The sequence below is a fragment of the Portunus trituberculatus genome, chromosome 44 (genome assembly GCF_017591435.1).
Source record: "Portunus trituberculatus isolate SZX2019 chromosome 44, ASM1759143v1, whole genome shotgun sequence".
Taxonomy (NCBI): domain Eukaryota; kingdom Metazoa; phylum Arthropoda; class Malacostraca; order Decapoda; family Portunidae; genus Portunus; species Portunus trituberculatus.
In genome coordinates this window covers 22,420,555-22,435,339 of record NC_059298.1, presented here as the reverse complement: position 1 = coordinate 22,435,339, position 14,785 = coordinate 22,420,555, and the positions used below count along the sequence as shown (strand labels likewise).

The 14,785-nt window shown below is 38.7% G+C and overlaps 1 protein-coding gene across 3 annotated transcripts in view; it reads left to right on the top strand.

The window, feature by feature from the left end:
• The window catches only part of LOC123518699 (ras-related protein Rab-3-like), a 164,503-nt gene that overhangs the window by 81,739 nt on the left and 67,979 nt on the right, over positions 1 to 14,785 (top strand). For all 3 annotated transcript variants that reach the window (XM_045279698.1, XM_045279697.1, XM_045279699.1), the window contains exon 2: positions 8,957 to 9,181. In XM_045279698.1, coding sequence (XP_045135633.1) covers positions 8,957 to 9,181 — 225 coding nt within the window. The remainder of the gene's footprint in view (positions 1 to 8,956; positions 9,182 to 14,785) is intronic.

Here is a 14,785-nt window from a genome sequence, read left to right as displayed (position 1 = left end):
CGAGCTTCATCTTCCAATGCTCACCTGTCTTGGTAGAGAGCGAGTTTCTCATTAAGATACCTGAATAGTCATTACCGTTCTCTCTCTCTCTCTCTCTCTCTCTCTCTCTCTCTCTCTCTCTCTCTCTCTCTCTCTCTCTCTCTCTCTCTCTCTCTCTCTCTCTCTCTCTCTCTCTCTCTCTCTCTCTCTCTCTCTCTCTCTCTCTCTCTCTTCTCTCTCTCTCTCTTGTCTCTGTCTCTGTCTCTCTCTCTCTCTCTCTCTCTCTCTCTCTCTCTCTCTCTCTCTCTCTCTCTCTCTCTCTCTCTCTCTCTCTCTCTCTCTCTCTCTCTCTCTCTCTCTCTCTCTCTCTCTCTCTCTCTCTCTCTCTCTCTCTCTCTCTCTCTCTCTCTCTCTCTCTCTCTCTCTCTCTCTCTTCATTTATTCATGTATGGATTAGATGGAGGCTCGTCTGTTGCAGCGGCCCCCAGAGAGAGAGAGAGAGAGAGAGAGAAAAAGTATATGTGTATGTTTGATTAAAAGCCTCAGGACATACATCAGCAAGGTAGAGATAGATAGATAGATAGATAGATAGATATAGATAGACAGAAAGATAAGAAGGTACGGAGGAGAGAAGTAGATAGGTAGATGAATAGATAGACAAAAAGGAGATAGATAGATAGATAGATAGATTGTTTTATTAAATATGTTGACTGTTAGATAAATAGATGGATAGTTGGATAGATAAATAAATAGATAGATAGTAAGACAGGCTAGTAGAAAGACAAATAGATAGACAGATAGAGAAATACAAACAAACATAGAAATAAAAAGATGAGATAGAGAAAGATTTAAATTGGAAAAACAAACATATACATAGATAGATAGACAGAGAGATAAGTAGAAACAGAAGAGTAGCTACACTAAAACCAGTAGATCTACACGTGACAGTCCCTCAGGATCACATACCTACCTGTCTGTACTCACATTCTCACTTAACATTCTCACCTAACATTCTTTAACCTCTGTACTACCATCACGCATTCTCACATTCTCGTTACTACCTTTTTTTTATTTACACTATGTGGGTTTTTCACGGGAATTTATGGGCTAAAGGGGATACTTTTTGGGGGTACTTCCTATCTTAAAGCCCACCCTCTAGGAAACCCTTGTCCCGAGTGAGGAAGCCCAACCTACACTCGGACCGTGGACAGGATTCGAACCCGTGCGCTTGGAGACCCCTCGGACCCCAAAGCACGCATGGTTCCATCGTACCACCGCGGGCCACTTCATACTATTTTGTGGGGATTGAAATAGTGAAGACTGGCCATTTTTATTCTGACCTCCGTAGATCCTTACTAATGTCAATAAAATCGTCTAATCACACCCAAAAATCAAGGTAAAAATGAGTCTCAGTACTGAAGGATTATATTAGACCTTACCATTGTCTCGGCACTGGCAAGGGAACTGAATAGGTAAAGTCCATACATCATTTCCGCATCGCAGCTCCGTATTAAGCGCTTTTCTCTCGCACCACGACTATTTCCAAAGCCAACTGAAGGTGATTAGCGGTGTTTTCAAGAGTGTTGCTCCAGTTAATAATGCACCACGACTATTTTCAAAGACCACCGAGATGATTAGCGGGGTTTTCAAGAGTGTTTCTTTAGTTAATAATGTAGAAATCTTGTCAATCTGCCTCTAGAACAGTAAAAACACGCTGAAAATCTTGTGCAAATTTAAATAAAGCCTTTTGAAATAGAGGAGGTGTAGCCCAGAGGTGTTTGAGAATGCGATCTTTAGTTATGGATTCCAATACGGTTTATGAATAGATACTTGGCGTTCTTCTCTTGAATGTAATGGTTCTTATACTGATGTGACTTTCTTTCCGTTGTGGTTCTTCTTTTTTAACGAAGAGTGTTCTCTCTCTCTCTCTCTCTCTCTCTCTCTCTCTCTCTCTCTCTCTCTCATTACCGTTATTATTTTATCCATTTATTTTTTCAAGGGTCTTGCTGCTTATTCATCTTTTTTTTTATACCATGTGGGCTTTTCACGGGAATTTCTGGGCTAAAGGGGGTACTTTTTTGTGGTACCTCCTATCTCAAAGCCCATCCGCTAGAAAACCGTTGCCCCCGCCCCCCCGAGTGAGGAAGCCCAACCTACACTCAGACCGTGGACAGGATTCGAACCCGTGCGCTTGGAGACCTCGCGGACCTCAAAGCACGCATGGTTCCACTGTACCACGGCGGCCCCATACTTTCAATGCAGATAGTATTTTTTTTTTTTTTTTTTTGCTATTGATTCTTATTTTATTCTATTTTACTTTTATTTAATTCTAGATCGTTTCAGTAATATGCGTAATGGTCTCTAATTTTCCATTGTGTTTACAGCCTGTATTGCTCATGTTATTCTGTTTTTGTAGGGATTGATCTTCTTTAGGTTGTACGAAGAGTTACTGTTTGTTCCCCGTTTTGTTATTGTTGCTATTTTTATTCTATTTTTGTAAGAATCTTGCAGCTGTAGTGTGCATCTTCGTTCTGTGTAGATAATATTATTTTTTTTGTTCATTATTTTCATTCGTTTTATGTTTATCTATTTTTTATTTATTTATTCATTTATCTATTTATTTATTTTGCAGTTCGTTCCGCTAATATACGTAATGGTCTCTAATTTACTTTTTTTTAGAGCTCGTATTTCCTCCATTAGTTCCTTGCTAAATAGATAATACCAACATTTCTTTTTTTCTATCTCTCTCTTAACTTGTATTTCTCTTCTTTTTTTCTATTTCTGTATTTCTGTCATCGCTTGCTATTTTCGTCTAATTTAGATAATGTTTTCTTTTATTCTTTTATTTGAGAGTCCTATGATAATACTCCTTTTTGTCCTACATCCTTGACTCCTACGTTCTCTTGCCATCCTTGTTTAATATAGTTAATGACCTTTTTCAATAGTAGAGTATCCTATTATCTTTTTTCTCTATTGTCATGATATTAATATGAAACTTGCCTCTTTTTTTTCATTTTCAAGTGTCTTATTCGTTTCTCCATACTAATGTAACAAATTTACTTAACTTCTTCAGTACCATGACACGTTTTCATGTTTATTCTGCTTACTATTCGGTGATTTTATACAGCTTCAGAAACTTATGTGGGAATTAAAATAGTGTAGACTCCGGCCATTAATCTTCAGACCTCCATAGACCCTTCCTAATGTAAATAGAATCATCTAATCATACCCAAGGCTCCTGGTAAAAATGGTTCCTAGTACTGAAAGGGTTGAAATAGACAGAAAGACGTGGGATGTTTTTTTTTTTTTTTGTTATGAGAGGGACTGCCACGTGTTTGTCTAATGGCTTCATCCAGCTTTCATTATTCCATTACGTTATTGCAACCTTTATTACGATATCCTCTCTTTTTGAAATATTAACTTGAACACTCTCCCCTTCACTTCTCCATCCCCTGCAGTGTAAATGAGGCGGATGTGTAAATGTCCTTGATGTAAGATCCGCAATACATATAAATAGTGCCTTTACTTTTCCCTTCTTTTTCTTTTTTAACTTCAAGACTCCAACCTCTACCACTTCATTTCTTACCAAGTGAATAGTAATGTCAATGTTCTTAGTAGTGAGTCGAGCCAAGCATACGTACACTTGGGTAAAGTCTCTTCTTTTTATCTTGTCTTTTTTTTTCACTTTCTGTCCTCATCTTTTTTTTTTTTTTTCTTAACCAACTCCTTCAGTACTGGGACACACTTTTACTATGAGTTGTGGGTATGATTAGACTATTTCATTTACATTAGGAAGGATCTATGGAGGTCAGAAGATTAATAGCAAGAGTCTTCACTATTTGATCCCCCCCACATAAGTGTCTGAAGCTGTATAAAATCACCAAATAGTAACAGAATAGATATGAAAACGTGTCATGGTACTGAATGGGTTAATATTTAGTCCAATCTAACTTATAAACAATACTCTCTCATATTCTTTCACCACCACGACTGTTTTTCTTTTTTTCCTTTTTATTTCCTTTCCTATTCTTTAATTTCCTCTTCTTTCTTTCCTTCCTTCCCTTCTCTTCCTTCCTTCCCTTCCCTTCCCTTCCCTTCCCTTCCCTTCCCTTCCCTTCCCTTCCCTTCCCTTCCTTCCATTTCCTTCCTTCCCTTCCCTTCCCTTCCTTCCCTCCATTCCCTTCCCTTCCCTTCCCTTCCCTTCCCTTCCTTAATTTTGCCTCTTTCTTTCCCATTTCGTTTTTCCTTTCATTTCCTTTTTCTTTCCTCTCCTTTACCTTCCTTTATTTCTCATTTCCTTTCTTTTTTAGCATTTAATTCAACTAAAACCTGCAACACTATCTACCCTCCCTTATTCCCACAACCTCCATCTCTACACTGGAAAATCAATAATAACTTAAATACTCTTAATTAATCAGTAAGACCTAGGATATAAACAGTATCCTCTCATATTCTGTCTACCTTAGGACTAACACCACCACCACCACCACCACCGCCGCCGCTGCCAGTGTTAAATGTATTATCATCAGGTCATCTCACCAGGGGGACGTTACATAAACAGTATCGTGGTGGCTGGTGGATTTACTACGCTGCAACTGTCTCATCTCATAAATATTCGCCAGATAAACAAGGCCGAGCTGCATTAAATCTAACCATTCCGAGGCGACCATGCCCAGGGAAGTTTTATTCATTAACATTCCAAGGCTGAATTGTGTGTGTGAGAGGCCCGTTTTCTGTGTATTCCCCCAGAGAGGAGATGGGAAGCTCCTGATATAAGGGAGACGAAGCTAGGTTTCCTCCTGTGGGGTTTACTACGCTGTGTTTCAATGCGTTTGTTGTTGTGGATTTGTGCAGTTTGGCAGTGTAAATGTGTGCCTGCTGTTGTTGGTGGTGGTGGTGGTGATGGTGGTGGTGGTGGTGGTGGGAAGATTAATGACAGAGACGAGTGTGTAATTAGAGCCGTTTTGAATTATATTAGTTGTTGTTTTAGAAGTAGTTGTATTATTATTATTATTATTATTAGTAGTAGTAGTAGTAGTAGTTGTTGTTGTTGTTGTTGTTCTAGTTGTAGTAGTAGTAGTAGTAGTAGTAGTAGTAGTAGTAGTAGTAGTAGTAGTAGTAGTAACAGTAGTAATAATGATGGTGGCAACAACAATGATAACAATAACAACAATAACAAAAACAAACTAACAACAGAAACAACACTCCGCCGGTTTCCTCACTTGGCCAAATTTCCGTGAGTCACGTTCCCATGTTAAGAAAAGGGTTAAGGAGTACAGCCCCCCCTTTCTTCTCTTCCTCCATCTACTTTTTTTTTTTTTTTTTCTCCTCCTTACTACAAAACTCACTGTCCACAACTTTCCTTTTTTTCACCTTTTTTCCTTACTTTAACCGTTTCCTCTCCCTTCCTCTCTCCATTTTTTTCTCTCTATTCCTTCTCTCCTTACTTTAAATTTCTACTTCCCTTCTCCACTCTCTACTCCAGTTTCCTCTCCCTATCCTTACTTTTTCGGCCTCTTCTCCTCCTCTACCTACTCTAAACCTCTTCTCTCCCACCCCTTCTTACTTTTTTTTATTCCTCCTCCTTCTTCTGTTCCAAACCATTCCACCCCCTCCCCGCTCCATTCCTCTTCTAATTTTTTTCCGCTTCTCCCTCTCCTGCACACACTAGCTTTCGGCAGTCACCACTCTCTCTTTTTCAACTGGCTGGCCAAGAGTTTAATACAAGCGAGTGAAAAGAGTGGGGTTTTAAAAATGATTTAGCGTTGGTGGGTGGCTGGGTGTGTCTCTGTCTGTTTGTTATTCGTCCAGTGAAGGTTAAAAAAAAAAAAATAAATAAATAGAAAAACATTAAAAGCAATTCCACTTCTTTCTGTCTGTGTTATTGTCTGTCTGAATGTCCATGTCCATCTCTCCATGTGTGTGTGGCGGGGGGAGGATGTTGTTGTTATCTCGCAGGTGGACTAAGAAAGAACGTGAATTTTGTGATCAACTCAGAAATAGACACATACACAGCATCTTCCTGTCTATACTATGAATACACGTTACTGTATATCCGAAATAGAGACTTCATATACTCTTGTAAGATGTATGTTGTAATTTGTGTTTTTTTTCCCCTTAAGTGTTATTGAGTTACCATTTGTATTTCATCCATCTTTTTGGGGGTTTAGTTTCTTTGGGAATCTATCTCTTTACCTGTGTATTTAGTAGGTATGTGTCTTTCTGTATGTGTGTTTGTCTGTTTGTCCATCTTTATTTCTATCTACTAAACTTATTTATCTATCTATCAATCTCTATCTATTTATCTATTTGTCTGTTTAGTCGTCCAAGTTTATCATTCTTTCTATCCATCTATCCATCTATATCTATCTATCTCTCCATCTACTTACATCTATCTATCTATCTGTCTCTCTGTCTATCTATCTATTTTCTACCTACCTATCTTTCTACCTCTCTATCTGCCTATCTGTCTATCAATCTTTCCATCAATCTATCTATGTCTCTCTCCATCGGCCAGCTTCTGTTAACAGCCGAACTATTAATCATCATTGATAGCCATATCGGTCCCACTGCCTTCCATCTATCTCTCTCCCTTCCAATCTACCCGTCTGCCCTCTCCCGTGCTCTCTGCTTCCTTCCTTCATTCCTTCCTTACTCGTTATTCTTCCTCTCCCATGTTCCTCAGTATATCTTTCCAATCATGCGTTAGTTTCCCTCTTTCTCTCGTTTCGTGCATCTTTAATTTAATGTGTGTTTTGGTTTTCTCTTTTCCTTCCTTTTATCTTTTTTTCTCCTTTTTCTTTTCCATTTTTCTTTCTTTCATAATTTCTTTTCTTGTTTTTTTCTTTTTTCTTCCTTCTTTCTTCATTTCTTCATTAATTTTGTTCATTTCTTACTTTCTTCCTTCCGTGTTTCATTCACTTCCTCCATTCACTCATTCATTCATTTATTCACTCCTTCCTCAATTCATTTCTGCATTTCATTCATTTATTCATTCATTCATTGCCGTCTTGCAGTTATCTTCATATATTCATCCATTCAATATTCTGCCAATTAATGTCTTCTGTTTCATTCTTTTGTCATTCACTTCCAACTGTGCAATCATCATCCATCCACTTCCTTACCAATAACTCTGTCTTCTTCAAACGTTCAAGCAATTAGTTTCCCTCTTCTATTTGATCCTTTCCACACACTTCTACGTATATTTTTAGGCATTATCTATTTGTTCTATTCACTTCAGTACTTCTCTACTCATATGTTTTGTTTTCTTTTTCTAGTTGTCTTTTTTTTTTCTTCCATTTCTCTCGTCCCTTGTACTTCTATTCTCCTTTTCATCTGTCCTCTTTCCATCAATGTTTCTCTTTCCTTTGACACTCAGTCCATTTTCTCTCTTCCATTGCTCCTGTTGTTGCCACTTTTACTCTTCTAGTCTTCATCCACCCTCTCTACTTCATCACCACCTTTCCCGCTCTTTTTTTATACCAGCTGTTAAATTTCCCCTTCAACTCACACATCAAATATATTTTTTGTACATACACTCCCGTCTAGTCTCTCTTCATTGCCTCACCAACACATCGCCAGATTCAAATGGTAGGTCAGTTTATCTCTTCCATTCCTTCCATCCCACACATTTCCATATACCTTATCATTCATCCTCTCTACCTCAACACCAGCCCTTTCTCCTTTTCCCGATAGTCAGTTCCTTTCATCACACCCGCCTCACACACATCTCTATATACCAGTCTAGTTATGCCCACCCCTCTGCATCTCAATACCTATTCTTCCTCCTTCCGATAGTCCATTTCTTCCATTTCAACCATCCCTTACAGGTCTGCTCACCCTACCAGCCTTCATCCATCTTGGCCATCTCAGTAACGCTTTTTCTAAAGGTCCTTTCCTCACCACCACCTCCTACTCTGATAGTCCATTTCTTCCCTTCCAACCGTCCCTTACACGTCTACGCACCCTTCCAAGCTTCATCCATCTACCCCATCTCAACAACCTATTTTCTACTTTTATCAAGGTTGATGGCGCAAACGTTGTACTTACCAAGCACCGCCATCAAGAATCGTGGTATATACTCAGGCAATTATATGAAGTTTGATATTCACGTAACCTATATTTGTAGAAAAGTGGTGGACAATAATGTACGTAATTCGTATAAAAGAACACTTTAGTAGAAAGGCACGGATAATGATACTACAATCTCTCGTTTTAAGTATTATAATATAAGACATAATGGTTCGGGGAAGTACTAGCCAAACACAGTTACGACATGTTCAGAAAATTCGGAATTTTGCTGCAAAGATCACATTGGGAGGTGCTAAATTCGATGATGTAACACCATGCTTCCAAGAACTCAAGTGACTCAAGATTAAGGATAAGTACTCATTTGAACTCATAATGAATATTTATAACATCATTGCTATGAAAGTACCACGGTGGTTGTTTTCTTTACCTGCCTCAGGAGAATTGTGTGGTGTAAACACCAGATAACAACACCAACCTTGTCCCTAACACCAACACATGTATGGCAGAAAGGTCATTCCTTGTCTCAGGACCAAAGCTGTGGAACAATCATCCTAACAGTAAAAAGAAAAAAAAAGAAAATACTATGAGTTCTTAAAAAAGGAAAGAATAACTGGATGGATCTTTGATGCATCATTTTATTGTCTTAATGTTTTATCAAGTATTTTGCTGTTTCGTGTATAGTCTTCAGTATCGTAGGTTTTGTTGATTTTGTTTGCAGCACCTTTTTTGTGCATTATTCTTAATTGTTTCATAAGTTTATCTGTTCTACTTTTATAACCGACAGCGTATCTGTATATGTGCCATTTAAAGATATTTATTATGTTTCTGTGTACTTTATTAGTATTAGAATATAGCTAGAATGTTGATAACCGTATTGTAAGATATAGATGAATTATGAACCTGAAATCCTGAATCCTCACCAACACCTTCTCTTGCTCCCCTGCAGATGGCTGTGTCGCAGGAGAACCGCTGGCCTAAGGATGCCGCCGACCAAAATTTTGACTACATGTTCAAGTTGCTTATCATCGGCAACTCGTCGGTGGGCAAGACTTCGTTCCTCTTCCGCTACGCCGACGACTCCTTCACCTCCGCCTTCGTCAGTACCGTCGGGATAGACTTCAAGGTCAAGACGGTGTTCAGAAATGATAAGAGAGTCAAACTTCAGATCTGGGTGAGTGTTTTTGAATTGAATTGTTTTTTTTTCCTGTTTTCTTTTTATTCTCTCTCTCTCTCTCTCTCTCTCTCTCTCTCTCTCTCTCTCTCTCTCTCTCTCTCTCTCTCTCTCTCTCTCTCTCTCTCTCGTTAGTGTATTTTTTCAACTTATGTGATTTCGATGTTTTTTTTTCTTTTCTCGTTTCTTTTCATTATGTCTGTTTTTATTCGTCTGGGTAAGATATAAGGAAGGCGAAGAAAAGATAAAAGGGAACGTTTAATTACCATCTCTCAAAAAAAAATAAATAAAAAGAGTAGAGAAAGTTTCCAATCAATTACGTTTTTTTTTTTCCAGCCCTAATTTTTTTTCCTCTCTCTCTCTCTCTCTCTCTCTCTCTCTCTCTCTCTCTCTCTCTCTCTCTCTCTCTCTCTCTCTCTCTGGCTTTTTTTCTATGGATGAAAGACGAAACGGGTTTGTTGTTGCTGCTGCTGCTGCTGTTGTTGTTGTTGTTGTTGTTGTTGTTGTTGTTGTTGTTTAGACCTACAGCTCATATTTTTCTGCAAATATGAACGAATCTTTTTTTTATTTCATTTTGTCGCCTTTTTTTTCAGTCTAGACATTTCAATTGGTCTTTGTACTGGTGTTGGAAAAAAAAATCACTTTGTGTCTGAATTGTATGTCTGTAGCTCTTTTCTTTTTTTATTTAACCTTCAGGGCAGTGTTGGTTGTCTTTTTCAAACATTTTTTGTGTTCATTTTTAGTTCGTGATTTTAATATTATCTCTTTTTCTTTTTTATTACTAATTATTGTTAATTATTGTTCATTTATTAGTATTTTTTTTCTGCTAATCCCTACACCAGATACGTAAATAAATCTTTTTATTTCTTTATCTATCTATCTATCTATTTATCTATCTACCTACCTACCTATCTATCTATCTATCATCCAATTCATTTATCTATTTATATATCTATCTATCTTTCTAATTTACAAAGAACTTTTATACTCTCTTCATTTCCCATTGTACTACGTTAAGTTTTCGTGGAATATTCGCTGCATTTCATAACTCTATGTAGAATGTTTGCCCCATTATGTAATGCTCTCGTTATGTCAGTTTGCAGAGCCATGAATTTTTATTTTGTGTTACATTGATGTGTGTGTGTGTGTGTGTGTGTGTGTGTGTGTGTGTGTGTGTGTGTGTTATATGTTCAGTTTTATTAAGTCATTCATCGATGTAATTGTTATTCTTATGACCTAATCGATACTCATTTTTATTTATTTAGTCTCTTTTGTGTTTAGTGAAAATTCAAATGTGTATGTGTGTGTGTGTGTGTGTGTGTGTGTGTGTGTGTGTGTGTGTGTGTGTGTGTGTGTGTGTGTGTGTGTGCGCGTGCGTGCGTGCGTGCGTGAGCTAAGCATCGCTAAACAAACAAGCCACTAGAAGCAAAAGGATGTAAATGTCATCATGATCATGAGCACCCTTGTATTGTTTTTGTAAGAGCGAGAGCGAGAGGGAGAGGGAGAGGGAGAGCGAGCCTTCCTCCACCACAGCTAACTGGTCTAGCCTCTCTGGCAGACGGTCTGTCCGTATATACACACCCTCCTCTATATATTTACTCACCCATCGTTCATTAACTCGCCTTCTCTGTACTGATGATTGGCTTTACCCTCACTCGCTGCTCTGTACTTGTCCTGAAGCGTCCTTTGTGTGTGTGTGTGTGTGTGTGTGTGTGTGTGTGTGTGTGTGTGTGTGTGTGTGTGTGTGTGTGTGTGTGTGTGTGTGTGTGTGTGTGTTTGTGTGTGTGTGTGGGCGGCCATCCAACACACACATTTTCTACACTCACACTCTCTCTCTCTCTCTCTCTCTCTCTCTCTCTCTCTCTCTCTCTCTCTCTCTCTCTCTCTCTCTCTCTCTCTCTCTCTCTCTCTCTCTCTCTCTCTCTCTCTCTCTCTCTCTCTCTCTCTCTCTCACACACACACACACACACACACACACACACACACACACACACACACACACACACACACACACACACACACACACATTGCATTAGTCTGTATCAATACACTAAGCAACAATGGTTTTCTTTTTCTTTCTTTGTGTGTGTGTGTGTGTGTGTGTGTGTGTGTGTGTGTGTGTGTGTGTGTGTGTGTGTGTGTGTGTGTGTTTAAGTTTTATTCCCTCTTTTCTCGTAAATCCCCGAGGTTACGTAGGTGAAAGGACAGGTGCGGTTGACACTCCCTCTTCATCTCCCTCATTATTTCCACTCTCTCTCTCTCTCTCTCTCTCTCTCTCTCTCTCTCTCTCTCTCTCTCTCTCTCTCTCTCTCTCTCTCTCTCTCTCTCTCTCTCTCTCTCTCATCTGTTCTTGTTCTTTTTTCTGTATCTTTCTCTACTCTCATTCTTTTTCCTTCCAACCTTCAAACCTTCTCTCATTTTTTGCCTTGTTTCCTATTTTGCTTTCATTTGTTCTCCCATTCTTTCATTTTGTCTTTTCCTTTCCCCGTCTTGTTTTCTTAGTATGATTCTTTTTCTTTACTTCTCTTGTTTTGTTTTGTTTTTTTGTCTTTTCTTCCATGTTCTTCTCATCTTGTTTTTTTACTGCATTTTTTCTCTCTTTCTTTCCCTTCTCTCTTCGTTTTCCTTATCTTGTCTTCGTCCTTCTCGTCTCCTTTTTCATATTTTAATTTTTCTCTTCCACCTTCCCTGTTTTTTTTTTTCCGTCCTACGCCTCCCTAATTTTTTCCTCTTGCTCTCATTCTGTTTTCACTTTATATTTTTCGTTTTCTTTCTTCTTTTCCTCTTCTTCATTTCCTCTTCATATTTCTATCTTCCGTCTTTCCTTCCCTCTTCTCCTCCGCTTCTTATCTTCTCTTCTTACACTCATTCCTTTCTCATTTTCTTTCTTTTCTTTTTTCTCTCATTATGCTTCCCCTCCTCATCTAGTTATCTCCTTTCCTTACTTTTAACCCTTCCTGTCTCTTCTTCTTCCTTTGATCTCTATTCCCTTTTCAATTATCCTCTTTCCGTCTTTACTCCCTTCCCTTCCTCCCTCCGTCTTCTTTCCTTACTTTTGATGCCTTACCCTCGCCTCTCCTAACCCTTCACTCATAGTTCTGTCAAGTTTTCAGCGTCCTTCTGTTTATCCTTATCTTTTGTCTTTCCTCACCCTTCGTCAGGATTGCTAGAAGAACAAACTGTATTAAGGAGCAAAAAAGTTAATGATTGGAAAACGTTATTGTTATTGCAAACGTGAATAATTAATGGAATCGCGAGCTTCAAACAGCGAGGCTCATTAGTCACTACAACAAACGTACAGATTGTAATACATGTAGACGCCCGAACACCAGGAATTATGTGTGTCAATAGGAGGATTGTTCATGAGGCTCTAATGGCTCTGACATGGAGGACTTCGGCTGCTTGCTGCTTTTAATCCCTTCAATACTAGGACACATTTTTTACCTTGAGATTTGTGTATTGTTAGACCATTTTATTGACAATAGGAAGTGGGTATGGAGGTCAGAAGATTAATGGCCACAGTCTTCACTATTTTAATCACCCACATTAGTTTCTGAAGCTGTAAAATCATCAAATAGTAAGCAGAATGTATAAGGAAACGCGTCATGCTACTCAAGGGGTTAAGCAAGTGTATTTTTTAAGAATTAAGTTAAGAGAGAAAGAGAATTAGATAAATTGGATGTCAAATTTATGGTACTCAAGTGGTTCAGTAAGTGTTGTTGTTTTTTTAAAGAATTAAGTTAAGAGAGAAAGAAAATTAGGCAAACTGGATGACAAATCTATGGATGAAGATGGATAATTAGGTGTTTCATTCAGGGAGTGCCGCGTGAAGGCCTGATGTTCCTGAGCAATGAGCCTTAAAAGTGGCAGTCTCCTCATGAAATATACTTACTTATTTTCACCTCTCATTCAAAAGTTCGTTGCGTTCCTTCTTTTGTTACTGTTTGTGGTGACGAGCCGCTGGTGTGTTGATAGCTTATATTCAATCATATTCATCACCTTTATCTTTTGATGAAGTAGGAAGATATCATTCTATCGTAACAACTCATTCATTCAGTGCTTCAGTGTTCACTTTGTTCTCTAATAGTTGTTTTTTCAAAGGCTACAGAGATAGTCACTCGATTCTCACGGGGTTGGATTTTCATTGAAGATGCAGAACCCTTGTTAGAACTATCACTGAAATCATGCAAACCTCCTGAAAAACTCCAGATAACTTCCTCGAGTCAAGACTAAATGTATAAGTAGTTGTTCCTGTGTTTTTGCGATAACAATGAAACGTTCTGACATTTTGTAGCGTCAATTTGGTGTTAATGCGTGAAGGATTCCAAAAGATAAAACATTACGATTATTATCAGATAAGAATCGTGGAATGTAGATAGTGAGTGGCTTAGATAGTCTTTTTTTATTTAACACGTATAATAAAGATCAGTGAGAGAGAACCTAACTCACTTCAATGGAAAGAGACATAGAGGAACAGAAGTGTGATAAAAAGAAAATATACAGAGGGTAGACAATATATCTCCATTGGACTTCAGAAAAATACATTACACAGAGACATCGCTAAAAAAAAAAAAAGCAGCAACATAAATTGAAATGAATAGCACATCATTCAAGGTTGAAGGAAAAAAAAAAATCAACTGGTGCATCTAAACACACACACACACACACACACACACACACACACACACACACACACACACACACACACACACACACACACACACACACACACACACACAGTGACCGCCATTAAAGAGACCCACTGAACACTGACCTCCAAAAATAGTGGATGAAACAGAAAGGGGCTATGTTAATGACGGGCGTGGGAAGGTCCTGTGGCTGGCAGGTGGTCCTCGCCTGGCAAGCATCATCACCACCACCACCACCACCACCACCACCACCACCACCACCACCACCACACGTTAACTTTCAAGCATGATATTTTTTTTATGTTATTAATGTATGTATTTATTTATTCATTAAGATAACTAATCCAACCTAACCTAACCCAATCAAGTATTGTTATAGTGACAAACTTACTTTTTTTTTTCTATATATAAAGAAGGAACCGGCCAAGGGCAACAAAAATTGCGATTATTACTGGCGTAGGATGCGTGCAAGGCGGGAGATGGAAGAGAGAAGAGTGATAAGTCGTTTGGTGGCGCGTACAGGAGAGAAATGCCTCCCTTCCTCCTCCTCGTGTTTATATTGGATATTTACTGCCATCAAAGTGTCTGTCAGCCTTGTCTCCTTCACACTCCAAAGCCTTTAGAGTCTAGAGAACCAGTAACTTCCTCTAAGCCAATCAATAATACTCAAAATAAGTCACCAATACGTGTATAAACAGAATAAAAAGACACTTGTTTTGCAAAAGAACACCTCAAATTAATGCGCCTTGTGTGGGAGCTGATCACCCAATGCCAAGCCCACAGTTTGCCCATCAGAGCCTCAGGAAACAAAGACCCAGACACTCTATACACTCAGAAAGCTAGAAAATGCACCAAAAGACCCGAGTGTGCTTACAAATGCTCCTTATGTGTCGGAATGAGCGTGTGGGCGGGTAAGTGAAGGTCAGGAGGCGAGCGTGTGTGCGGGGAAAGGCGG